Source organism: Otolemur garnettii, unplaced genomic scaffold, assembly GCF_000181295.1.
Source record: "Otolemur garnettii isolate 467f Iridium unplaced genomic scaffold, OtoGar3 scaffold00120, whole genome shotgun sequence".
Taxonomy (NCBI): Eukaryota; Metazoa; Chordata; class Mammalia; order Primates; family Galagidae; genus Otolemur; species Otolemur garnettii.
In genome coordinates, this window is record NW_003852515.1 from 1,514,355 (window position 1) to 1,527,343 (window position 12,989).

General features: G+C 37.9%; 1 protein-coding gene across 1 annotated transcript in view; it reads left to right on the forward strand.

The window, feature by feature from the left end:
• The first annotated feature begins 272 nt into the window (after positions 1–272).
• The window catches only part of HSPH1 (heat shock protein family H (Hsp110) member 1), a 24,788-nt gene continuing 12,071 nt past the window's right edge, over positions 273–12,989 (forward strand). The window contains 9 exon segments of the mRNA XM_012810008.2: positions 273–460; positions 3,008–3,065; positions 5,762–5,902; positions 6,600–6,722; positions 8,531–8,630; positions 9,910–10,043; positions 11,064–11,308; positions 11,591–11,819; positions 12,649–12,773. Coding sequence (XP_012665462.1) covers positions 354–460; positions 3,008–3,065; positions 5,762–5,902; positions 6,600–6,722; positions 8,531–8,630; positions 9,910–10,043; positions 11,064–11,308; positions 11,591–11,819; positions 12,649–12,773 — 1,262 coding nt within the window. The 5' untranslated portion in view covers positions 273–353.

A 12,989-nucleotide genomic window follows, 5' to 3' on the forward strand; every position in this document is an offset into this window, starting at 1 on the left:
CATCAGTGCGATACATAAAGCTGAGGAAGTGAGACCTCCCCTTTTGGGTCGGTAGACAGCGCCGGCGCTCGTGTGCTGTGCTATCCAAGGCAGACCCAGACAGCCAGCCAGCCCGAGCTTGCGGAGCGACCCTCGGAGGCTGAGCGCCGCTACCCCGGAGGGTGACAACTCTGCGGGTCGCCGGGTTAGTCGAGAGGGCTGACAGGCCGGCTCCCCTGAGCCTACCCGAGTGACAGAGGAACGGGCTGATTCGCGAGCAGCCGGGGTAGGAAGCGGCGGCCAGAGGGGCAGGCAGGCGGGCGGCCGGAGGACGCAGACCCAGACCCGAGGCGGAGGCGGACTGCGAGCCGGCCATGTCGGTGGTGGGGCTGGACGTGGGCTCGCAGAGCTGCTACATCGCGGTGGCCCGGGCCGGGGGAATCGAGACCATAGCCAACGAGTTCAGTGATCGGTGCACCCCGTAAGTGGAAGTCTCCGGGGCCGCGGGGGTGAGGGATTCTCTGGGGCCGGGAGAGGGTGGTTGACCCCAAGCTCGCTGGCTGGTTCCCGGGCACCGCGGCGAACGGGGGCAGCGTGAGGAGCGGCGTGCCCCTCCCTGGGGGCTGGGGACGGGCCACTTAGCCGGGTAGGACCTTTCCCCAAAAGAGGGGAGTGGGTGCTTGCTTCCACGAATTGGAGAGGGAGTGTCTTGTGGCTTCCTGGGGGACGGGGAGTCCGAGAGTCTAGTCTCTCTGGGCCGTCACTTTGGGCGGGCTTCCTACAGGGAGCTGGGCGGAGGCAAAGCCCGAGACTTTGCTCCCTTTTCAGGGCAAGCTGCAGCCTGCGCCTTCCGTGGCCGCCCCCGTTTCTCCACCCGGCTTCTCTGAGCTGGCTGAGCCGCCCCCAGCTTGTCCCCCACCCTCGTCGCAGGTCTTTGCGCACCGCGGAGCCGCGGTTGCCGGGCCTTTTTTTTCCGCATGGTGGATCTTGAAATGAACTGGAAGCTTCCATAGCCTGTATGCCGTTGCTTGTCCAGTGAGCTGGCGGACTGTTGTCAGCGAACACAGAATCGCTCCTGTGAAAAATTAATCTATCTCTTCTTACCCAGTCTTTTGGTTTCTAACGTTGTTGTCCTTAGTTCAGGGATCGTTTTCGAACGATTTGAACCTCCTTTTTTGCTTTTTGTATGAGAGCCATTCATGACGAACAGTAGACCATGTTTTTATTTATTAGGAACAGTATACATGAAAGAGAATAAAAATTGCATAGTTTTGTGCTAGAACGCCATAAAAGGATGGATGTTGTCACTGCCTTAAATGTTAAATTCTGCAGCACCATGGAGTAGGGCAGCATTTTAAAAAGCAACTTTTTGAGGATGATGATTTTCTGAAGAGATCGTGTGTGTGTATTAAAAAATACACCCGCATGTGGCATATACATAAAAATTATGCCTGCATGTGCATTAGTGAAAACAACTAGTCTCCTATCAGAGATATTACTGTGGGTATTTTTCCCCCTAATTGCAATAAGACTCAGCAGGAAGGTGTAAGAGGGAAATACTGAACTGAAAGACATAATGACTGGGCTGCTAAAATTGTACGCATGCAGATGAATGTTTATGAATAGAATACCAGAAAATAAAGCATGTGGTAATGTTAGTAACACCAGAAGACAGTTCTCTCAGCAACCTATAGATTTTACCTCTTTGCATATATGTCAGTTCTTTTGCTGTGCTAAGGACTCTGTAATTGGAATTTAGCAAGAAAACAGTCTTTCAGCTTTCATGCCTAGGTCGGGTTTACATCTTTGTTCTCTTCTATCCAATGAAAGAGAGAAAGCTGTTCCAAAGAGAGTAGGAGGAAAAAAAATTGCTATGTGGATATCGGGACTACTACATGAAACTGAAGACAGCAAGTGTAATGAAAAATGTAAATCAAGGGCAGTATTGGAGTTCCCCTTAATGTGTTTGACACAATTGCATTAGACCCTCTTAATTCTATTTAGTACAACTAATTTGATTCTCTGCTTGGACAATGAGAAGATCCATTCTGCAAGTGTACTGAGTTGCCCTACGCTGGTATGGTAACTCTGTTTTTGGAGGGTTTCTTAATTAAAGGTCCCCTGCTTGGGTGCTTCCCTTTTAGGATGCTGTTTAACACCTGCTCAGAGAATGTAGGTTTGGGTTGTTTCTGTTACAGCAAGTTTAAACTTTATTTAGCCTGGTATTTAATGCCCTCAATGTATTCCCATTTGTTGGTCTCATTGACCATTACTCCTCCTGGTCCACAATTAGATTACATTTGGATTAGTAATCTAGGATTAACTCACGCTTCTAATCTAAAGCCTAATCTATTTACCACCTCCGGGAAAGACTTCTTGAGCTTGTCTCTGCTAAACAGAATTAATGTAAGTGGTTATTTAGTCCTCAGTGGTTTGTATTCCATTCTGTTGTGGTACTTTTTCTGCATAATTCTTACTGGGCTTTCTCAAGTATAGTCTTCCAGATAGGCACCTCTTTCCTTCTTTTTAAACCCCATAGGTATAACTTAGGTTCCATTTGCTTGAATTTACATAAAAACTTTGGGTTTCTTAAGAAGCAGATGGTATGTCAGAACAAAAATAGGTATGACAGTGATGTTTAGAGTATATAGAGTTGATGACTGACTGAAAGGTAAAGTTATATTTTTTTTTCTTGGTCATGTGTTAGGGTCAAATTAATAATACTCTGTAAGGATTGAAAGCAGTTTCAGAATTAATGTTCATCTCTTAATAATCAGAGACTTGGAGGATTACACTTGAGACTTTTTGGGATGGTAGGACTGCCCCCTAGATTGGTTTCTCAGAGTGCCAGTTTAGTGGAAGCTTCCTTTGAGTCTGACAACACCTGTGGACTCCCAAAATTGTGCCACACTTGTCTACCTCCCCCATGAGTAGAGAACTTATGTAAGAATTTTCTTCCCATCAGTTTAAAATGTCTGCATTTATGGATTTTAACATTTTTGAAATATTTTATTTGTATATTTTCTAGATCAGTTATATCATTTGGATCAAAAAATAGAACAATTGGAGTTGCAGCCAAAAATCAGGTATGTTGTTTAAGGGAATTCCAATTACTTCTTAAGGGGGAGGTTTTAAAAGGAAATTCTCAAGGAACATACAGATCTGGGTTTTAAAAATGTAATTGAAGTATTTATGAACTCTCAGATCATGGCATTTTTCTTTTTGTTGCCTTTCTCATTTTATTAAATAAGATCTACTTGAATTTTCTTTTTTTTTTTTGAGACAGAGCCTCAAGCTGTCCCCCTGGGCAGAGTGCCATGGCATTACAGCTCACAGCAACCTCCAACTCCTGGGCTCAAGCGAGTCTCCTGCCTCCGCCTCCCAAGTAGCTGGGACCACAGGCGCCCGCCACAACGCCCAGCTATTTTTTGGTTGCAGCCATCATCGTTGTTTGGCGGGTCCGGGCTGGGGATTCGAACCCGACAGCCTAGGTGTACGTGGCTGGCGCCTTAGCCAGTTGAGCTATAGGCGCCGAGCCTACTTGAATTTTCTAATCTGCCAAATTTAGTATCTTTTCTAACTTTTAACTTACCTTGGATTTTAAAAATTATAAGACATTTTAATGATTCAAAGTTTCTCATGATACCCATTTAGGAATTAAAGATTCCTTTTAGAGAAGGAACTTCTTATAAGTTCTGTGTTTAAAGGCATTTTCAAGTTAGTAATTAGGTAAGATTTTTTGTCTAGACCTGTGCTGTGTAATATGGTAGCCATTTCCCACATTGAGCGCTTGAAATGACTGATCTGAATCAAATTGTAACGTATAAATACATGTGAGATTTTAAAGACCTATAATGAAGTAAAAGAGCAAAGTACTGTATCTTATCAACTTTTTGTATTAATTACGGAAATAATAGTTTTTTATATATATTGGGGCTAAGTAAATTAATGAAATTAATCTGTTCGCTAGGTTTTTTTGGTATTGCTTTGCCTTTGAAACAGAGTTTTACTTTTTTGCCTTCAGTAGAGTGCTATAGCATCATAGCTTATAGCAACCTCAAACTCTTAGACTCAAGTGATCCTCTTGCCTCAGCCACCCAAGTAGCTGGGACTACAGGTGCCCACCAAATCGCCCAGCTATTTTTTAGAGACAGAAGTCTCATTCTTGCTTAGGCTGGTCTCGAACTCCTGAGCTCAGGCATACCACACACCTTGGTCTCCCAGAGTGTTAGGATTATAGGCATGAGCCCCCACTGTTAGCTGACTGTGAGAAAATTTACATTTATGGCTCACATTGTAACTGTTGAACACCATTGGTCTAGACCCCATGGAAGTGGGGAGAGAAGAAATAGAACAGAAAAATACTTTCAGAGAGAAAATGAAAACATTTTTATAAATACAGAAAATATTGCTAAAAAAGAAACAAAATCCTAAACTCTAGAATGTATTTTAGTACTGCTTTATGGCCAGTTAGGTTGGAAGAGATAATATGATTACAGAGGAGGGAGGGAAGAGATACTTACACTCCAAAGGAGAGGGGGACATCAGTGGAGTAAAGTCCCCCTAAATGTGCCCATTCAGGATAGTGTTGCTGCTTTCTGAGTATGGGAGGAGAATCAGTTCACGTTCCAATCTAGCCTACAGACATACTTCATCTCATTTTAGTATGTAAACTTGCTTAAATTCCGTATAGTTTGAAAACTACTACAGCCAAGCTATAGTCTTCCTTTATTTGAAGAACTAAGAGAAGAAGTATAGAAAATAAACTATTTTGGTATTTTTATTTTCAACCTGATAATGTCAGAAGTCTTTGGTCTTCATTCTTAATTATTTCTTATTTTAAACAAGGGTCCTCATGAGGCTTTTAAGTGAAAAATGCTGTGAAGTGGAACTTTTTAATACAGAGTTAACCTAAAATGTTTGACCAAAGCAGTAGGTTAAAAAAAAAAAAAATCACCATCCCATAACATTGTGGCATAATTTCACTCCCAATTTTCTTGAATTTCAAACCAAAATTTTTTCCTTAACCTCATGTGTTTACCTGAGAGGTGACTGTCCACTTTCAAAAAATAGGTTGCTAAACATGGCTGAGCAAGAATTTTGAGTAGATTTAGCTAATGTGCACTAATGCTATGAGATAGTATAGGTTCAATGTCTAGTTTTCAAAAATTATGGCTTCCAGATAATAAAAATAATGCACATTGAGTTGAAAGTTAGAAACTTTTTTTTTTTTTTTTATCATTCTTGCCTCTTCTACATATTGGTGTAGGTAATTAGCATTCTGTTGCTACCAGAGCAAGTAGCAGTACATGTGTTCTCTGGCACAGAATGTTTATCCTGACCACTTTGCGATTTTTTTTAGATTATAAAAAAAATTTACTCTTTAAAATGTTAATTTGGCCGTAGTGCTTCTAAATATCCATTTATTCATTTGGGTATAAAATTTTGCAAGTTTCTGAGGGGGAATGAAATGAAGAGTAACAATTCTTGGTGGTTTATCCATAGCATTAGTGATTGTTTCTCTGTCCTTTATGTCTGTAGTCACACTGTTGCCTTTTTGTTTCCTGTCACTACTTAAACTTTGGTGTTTTCTATAGAGAAAGAAAATATAAGTAGAATCTGTAGATTAATAGGAAATTCATTGAAATTGATGAGCCCCAGAGAAAGTTATGTGCATCTGTTGGGTTGATTTGAGTTGCAAAGTAACTATATAAAATTGCTATATATACTGGTAGGTGGTGAAATTAGAGAAAAATTTTAAATCTCACACTTTTTTTTGCAGCAAATAACTCATGCAAACAATACGGTGTCTAACTTCAAGAGATTTCATGGCCGAGCATTCAGTGACCCCTTCATTCAAAAAGAGAAGGAAAACTTAAGTTATGATTTGGTTTCATTGAAAAATGGTGGAGTTGGAATAAAGGTAACATAATTGAGCAACCTGAAATTTCTTAATAGGAGACTGTTTAATTCATTGCTAGATAAAAGTACTACCTAATAAATATTTAACTCAAATGACAAAAGGGTCTTGTTCCTTTTCCATCTAACTCCTTTTAAAGTGTGTAATTATATGCTAAATTGTGGTTATGCAAAATTGTTTTTGAAAATTAAATGTTAATATATACTGTTATAACTTAATTTGTATTTTTCCTGATTCTTGGCAGTTGTAAAATTTAGGTGTATTTAATGTTTAAAAAAATACACATTGTGTTCATGTATCAAACAAAAGCCTGTTCCAAGACAGTCCAGTTGTAGTTATTTGGAGAACTATAGTGTAATACAACCAGAAGTCTTTTTTTAAACTTGCAGAGGCATTTCTGTCTTGTGATCAACACATAATAATATTTATCCTAGTGATTCATCTCTTCACTTAGAGTGGAAATTTACTACCTTCTATGTTTTGAGTATGACTTTGGATGAGGGGAAATCTGCCCCAGCTTTTTGCCTCCTCCCCTGTATCTGTAGGTAAATGTCCTTTCCTTTTCTCCCTTTCTTTTTCTTTCTTTATAGAAGTGTAACAGTAAAGTTTTGTGAAGAGAGTATGTGCCAGTATTTGGAAGTTAATATTAGCATGTAGCTTACTGTACTACAATGTTTAAAATGTTTTTCCTTTAATGTAGGTAATGTACATGGATGAGGAACATCTGTTCAGTGTGGAGCAGATAACAGCTATGTTGTTGACTAAGCTGAAGGAAACTGCTGAAAACAACCTCAAGAAACCAGTAACAGATTCTGTTATTTCAGTAAGTATGAACTTTGTTTTATTTTAATTTGCTTCTTTATATTACTCTTTAAAGTATAAAGTATCAAATGTGGGAAAGCTGTCTTTTACTGGAGAGCAGAATGCTTTTGGACTATCATGGTGTTCCAGAACGACTTCAAGGTAGGTTTAAGCCAGTAAGACTTTGGATGGGGGGAAATCTGGGAATCATAGCTCACACATAGTAACCTCAAACTCTTGGGCTCAAGTGATTTCTAGACACAAGTTACAAAGGTTCTTCACCGAAGATACAAATTAAAATCTCTCTATGGGGCTTTTCAAAAATACAGATTGACTGGTATAGCATTTGTGAGTATTCTTATATAATTAGTTGCTGGAACATTCAGGCAACCTGTATACTTGATGTGGGAGCTTTTTCACAGGTGAAAGAATTCTACCCTCATTTGAGAACCAGTGTGTTAGGAGTTTAAAAAACAGCCTACCAATAATGACAAAAACCTTAATTTTTAGCACTGGTAAGCTCCATTATCTTCAGTGGGCAGTTCCTAGTTAGATTATCCAGGAATATTTGAAATAGACTCGTTATCTTTTTTTGGATGCCAAAATGTTAATTATGCACTCTGCTCTCCTAAATGTCTTGGGTCACTTTTTGATCTCTTGTAGTTTATACTCTTAAACTTACTATGTCCTCTCAAGCAGTGTGGCCTGCCCAGGCAAGTCAGAAAATAACCTTTATGGCAGTGTATCCTAGAATATGAAAAAATAAAAGTAAAAGGGCTAAAGTTGCTGCTATTGCCCTTGCGAGGCTGAAAATGTTCTACCAAAGGAATATCTGAATCTTTGGCTGTTACTAAGAGAAATATTATAATACTGATCTCTGGAAAAATTAAAAAATTAAGTCATAGGTCAGTGTTTTTTCACTTCTGTCTTTTTTTTTTTTTTTGGCCAGTTTTTTTCCTACTTTGGTGAAAGTTATTTTGATTTGAAAGGTGAGGAGAGACCTGCTTTTGCTTTTTCCCTGTCTCTCAATTATCAGCAAATACTTTTGGAAAAAATTTGGAAAATCAGTATAATGAATTTTTTTAGATTCTTTCCATCTAAGGGAGTCTATGAATGTGTTGTTAGATACTTTTTTCCTGAAGAATGTCCTAGTTTGGTCTGCCCTAGAAAGTAAAGCAGTGAAAAGAATTACAGCTAGAAAAACACAAATCAGCACTGCATGTTGTAAGAAACTTTAATTCTTTAGCTATTTTTGGAAAATCAAAGGGAAAATCAAAAGGCTTCGCTAAGAGGTGTTTTTGTAATCTTAATGAGTCTACTGAATTAGAAATTGCCCTGTCATGTATTGATGCTTGGATTCACTGAGTAGCAGAACTGAAGAGTAAGGGCATGTGTTAGAATTAGCCCTGTATTAGCTTTAATTTCCTATAGTTTCTGCCTATAGTGTAATTATATGTAACATTAAATTTTGGGGTAGCATTGTAATTTCCTGTGTTTAGTTTGGAAGCAGTATTTCTTCCAATTAAACTTTTCTCTTAAAGTAATTTTTAATATGCTTATGAAACGCCTGGCTTTTATTTTCAGTTAAAATTTGCTTATAATAAAAAATTGCTTTGATCCTGTAATTTTGGGGCAGTCTTCAGAAGTAGCTACTGTTTCTGAAAGTAGAAGAACGTGATAGAAACTAAGTCCAAAGTTATCTTTCTGTTTTGTGACTTGGCTAGGAACCTACTCCAGCTGGACTGTTGAGAATTTATTATAAGTAGTTTGTGAGGAATTGCTAAGTATTTCTTGCATTCCAGATAAGTTAAAATTTTTCTTTGTTTTTAGGTTCCCTCCTTCTTTACAGATGCTGAGAGGCGATCTGTATTAGATGCTGCACAGATTGTTGGCTTAAACTGTTTAAGACTTATGAATGATATGACAGCTGGTAAGAAAAAAGTATTTGAATAGAAGTGAATTATTATGAAAATTAGACTTAAGGTATGCTAGGTGTTAGTACTTCTGTGTAGATGTAGAATCCTAGTCTATTAAAACCTCAGTTAGATTTGAAAGCAAAAAATTTTACTTGTTATGTAAAATACTTAGGTTAAAAAGAAATTGATGCTTTGTCCAGTTTATGAATTTGTTTTCATTAGAAAATTATTTTTTAATCCTTTGGATTAGGTGGGTTGGGTGTAACTTTTTATTTCCTTCATTGCTTTTCTAGTTAAGAAACAAGTTTTCCCAAAATGTAGAGTCTGGGTTTCACAACTACCTTGGCTACAAGTGTTTGATTTATTTAAAACTTTTTCCTTCCTATTTTCTGAGCTGTGGTTAGGAGGCAGTCATCAGGTATTAAAGCCAGTACTATTTGAACACATTGTACCAGGTGTTAAAGGCACAGTGGTGAGCAGAGGAGTTATGGTTCCCTCCCCCTAGAGCAGCATTCTCAACCTGTGGGTCACAAGCCCTATGTAACAATGAAAATCCATCCTGCATATCAGATATTTACATTACAATTCTTAACAGTAGCAAAATTACAGTTACGTAGTAGCAACAAAAATAATTTTATGGTTGGGGATCACTACAACATGAGGAACTGTATTAAAGGGTCACAGCATTAGGAAGGGTGAGAACCATTGCCCTAGAGCTTCTATCAGCTTATGTTTTTCCAAGCATATTTCTGATAGGTTTTTAGAAACTGCTTAGTATTGATAAAGGTCATGTTCTCAGGTATACAAAATTAGAAATACAGTGGTTTCGAAGTTCTCAAAAAATTAATGAAGACTTTTTAAGGGTAAATCACTTACCTCAGAGCTAAAAAAAAGAAATTGGTAGGACCTTCAGTCGCTGTAGTTGTGTATTAAATTTTTAATTTTTTTGGATAAGCAGTCTACTAGCAAGTTGTGGTTAAAATGTAAGTATTGGATAATGTGTTTGATTTTGTTCGTGACATGTGGTTACATTTCATTTTATTCATACCATGTGTATTTTGTCTAGTATATCTGTCCCTATGTTAAAAAGTGATACAGCATTGTTACTAAAGTCAGAGAATAATAACTGATTCTAAGAAAATCAGTATGAAGTCAGGTATATATGAAGATAAATATGTTCAACTTTAATTGTCTCAAGTATAATCAAAGTTTCCTGCATGTTTAATTGTATGTAACAGTGATATTCTTAAGAAAGAAAGAGCCAAAGAATTGAAATTAACTTATTTTTTGTAGTTGCTTTGAACTATGGAATTTACAAGCAGGATCTCCCAAGCCTGGATGAGAACCCTCGGATAGTAGTTTTTGTTGATATGGGACACTCAGCTTTTCAAGTGTCTGCCTGTGCTTTTAACAAGGGAAAATTAAAGGTAAAGTGATATATTGAAGTTAAGTGACCGAAGCGTATTAAAGGCATCATACCTGTTAGGTAGGACTTTAAGCTACTGAGCCTCTTGACTGTGTTTGTTGTTCTTAGTAATGAGTGTTTTAGGTAAAGACATCAGCCAAAGGATTGCTGCCAAGATCGATTTACATGAAGATGACACAATTATCTTAGCATATTTAACTTTTCTTGCTTAGGAAAGGAAAAGCTTTATTTATTTTTTGTGTAGTTACTAAAAGTAAAAAAAAAACTTAGCTTTCCATTAGGATTTTGTACTTAAATTTCTCCTGACGTGGATGTCATAATTTTTTTTGTCTTCTTTTTTTTTATTGAGTCAAATACAGATAGATCACGAATACATTAATGCATATGTGAGGTACAATGTGGTGATTTTTTTTTTATACAATCTGATGTGTTTACATTAAACCAATCATCATAGCTTTCACCTCATTTGCTTGATTATTGTGCCAAAACATCTATGTTCTACACTTCAGAGATTTGACTTGGACCCTTGTCATATGCTCCATAGGTGTGGTCTCGCCTTTTACCCTCCCTCTGTAAACACCCCCTCCTTTCCCACTCCATTTCTCTCCTTCATCCTGGGCTACAGTTGTGATCTATCTTTCATAAGAAAGTGTGAGCAAATACAGGTAGGTTTCATAGAAGTACTGAGTACATTGGATACTTTTTCCTCCATTCTTGAAACATTTTACTCATGAGAATATGTTCCAGATCCCTCCATGTAAACATAAAAGAGGTAAAGGTTTCATCTTTTTTAAGGCTGCATACTATTTCATGGTATACATATACCACAATTTATTAATCCATTCATGGGTCGATGGGCACTTGGGCTTCTTCCATGACTTGGCTATTACGAATTGAGCTGCCATGAATTTAAGTACAGCTCTTGAGCTTTTTAGTCTTTAATAGTTTGAGTAGTAATATTTAAGATGCTAATTGCAAATATGATGAAAAATAACCAGATTATTTGTTTTAATTAAATTAGGTGCTGGGAACGGCTTTTGATCCTTTCTTAGGCGGAAAAAACTTTGATGAAAAATTAGTGGAATATTTTTGTGCAGAGTTTAAAACTAAGTACAAGTTGGATACAAAATCCAAAATACGAGCACTCCTTCGTCTGTATCAGGAATGTGAAAAACTGAAAAAGCTAATGAGCTCTAACAGTACGGACCTACCACTAAATATTGAATGCTTCATGAATGACAAAGATGTTTCAGGAAAGATGAACAGGTGTGTCTTAATTCTGCAGATGAGGTAGCTGGAACTTTTTTCTGAAACTATCTGTGGGTGTTGTGAGTTTCGGCCTATGTTTCAGGATTGTGTGTTACATGGCCCATGGCTGGAGAGAGTATTGTTCCAGGGATGGAGGATCCAGGATGGAGGATCCAGGGATGGAGATGGGAGTGAAATTCATTGTGTTGATAAGACTCATTATTTTAAAAAGTAGGACAGGATACTTGTCTTATGATAACTTTTCTAACAATTGATAAAGTGTTCCTCTTACTTGCTTAGGTCACAGTTTGAAGAACTCTGTGCTGAACTTCTGCAAAAGATAGAAGCTCCCCTTCATTCATTAATGGAACAAATTCAGCTCAGAGTAGAAGATGTGAGTGCTGTGGAAATAGTGGGAGGCGCTACACGAATTCCAGCTGTAAAAGAAAGAATTGCCAAGTTCTTTGGAAAAGATATTAGCACAACACTCAATGCAGATGAAGCAGTAGCCCGAGGCTGTGCTTTACAGGTACTGGATGAGTCCTGCTTTCACCTGAGGCGAGGCATATCCCTTGTTTGGTCTGTTCGGTTTAGTCTTCTATTCAGTTTTTATAAAAAGCCCTGACTAAATGTGAATCGTCCACCTGTTAGGTGTTTTCTTTCCAAAATTTGAATTCATTATTGCTTTCTTCATTTAAAAAATTACTTGGGGCTGGGCACCTGTAGCACAGTGGTTGTGGCGCAGGCCACATGCACCGAGGCCCAGGCCAGCTAAACAAAAATGACAGCTGCAACAACAACAAAAAATATATAGCCAAGTCCCACCTACTTGGGAGGTTGAGGCAAGAGAATCGCTTAAGTCCAAGAGTTTGGGGTGGTTGTGAGCTGTGCTGCAACAGCACTCTAGCGAGGGTGACATAGTGAAACTCTGTCTCAAAAAAAAAAAAAAAAAATTGGAAATGTGAGCATTTTGAATTTTACCCTTTTTAGTTTCTTAGACATTTGGAAAGTGATATGGACAGAACTGTTTGTAGATGTATAGCGTAAATAGTCAGAAATAATACAACTTGTAATTGAAATTACTGTCAACAAGGCACTTCTGGGAAGAACAATGTTTTTCTCACATAGTTGGTTAATTGTGATTCTGAGATTTTTTTATTGTTATTTGTCTTTGTATGTACAGTGATTGGCATGGTATTTAGGCAATGAATAAATTCTTTATGCTTAAGATGACATTATGTTAACAATTTTTGAATTTGAGTTTAAGAAGAAAAATCTCACCCATCTTTTAGAATTGAGTTTTATGTTAAAAGAAGTGGAGACTGTTCATGTGCTCACGAGTTTGTTTCTTTTCTAAGTGTGCAATCCTTTCTCCGGCATTTAAAGTGAGAGAATTTTCTGTCACGGATTCAGTTCCTTTTCCAATATCTCTGATTTGGAACCATGATTCAGAAGATACTGAAGGGTATGTACAGAAAATAATGTTCAAATAACATTTTAATAGAAAGAAAAAAATTAACAAATGACTTTTACGTGGTCATTAATATACCTTCAATCTTTCAGCTACCAAAGCTAAAATACTTCTCTCATTTTGGTATTGTAAATGGTGGTAAAGAATTGATAAAGATTGTAGAATGTTGGCTCGGCGCCTATAGCTCAACTGGCTAGGGCGCCAGCCATGTACACCTAAGGTGGCAGG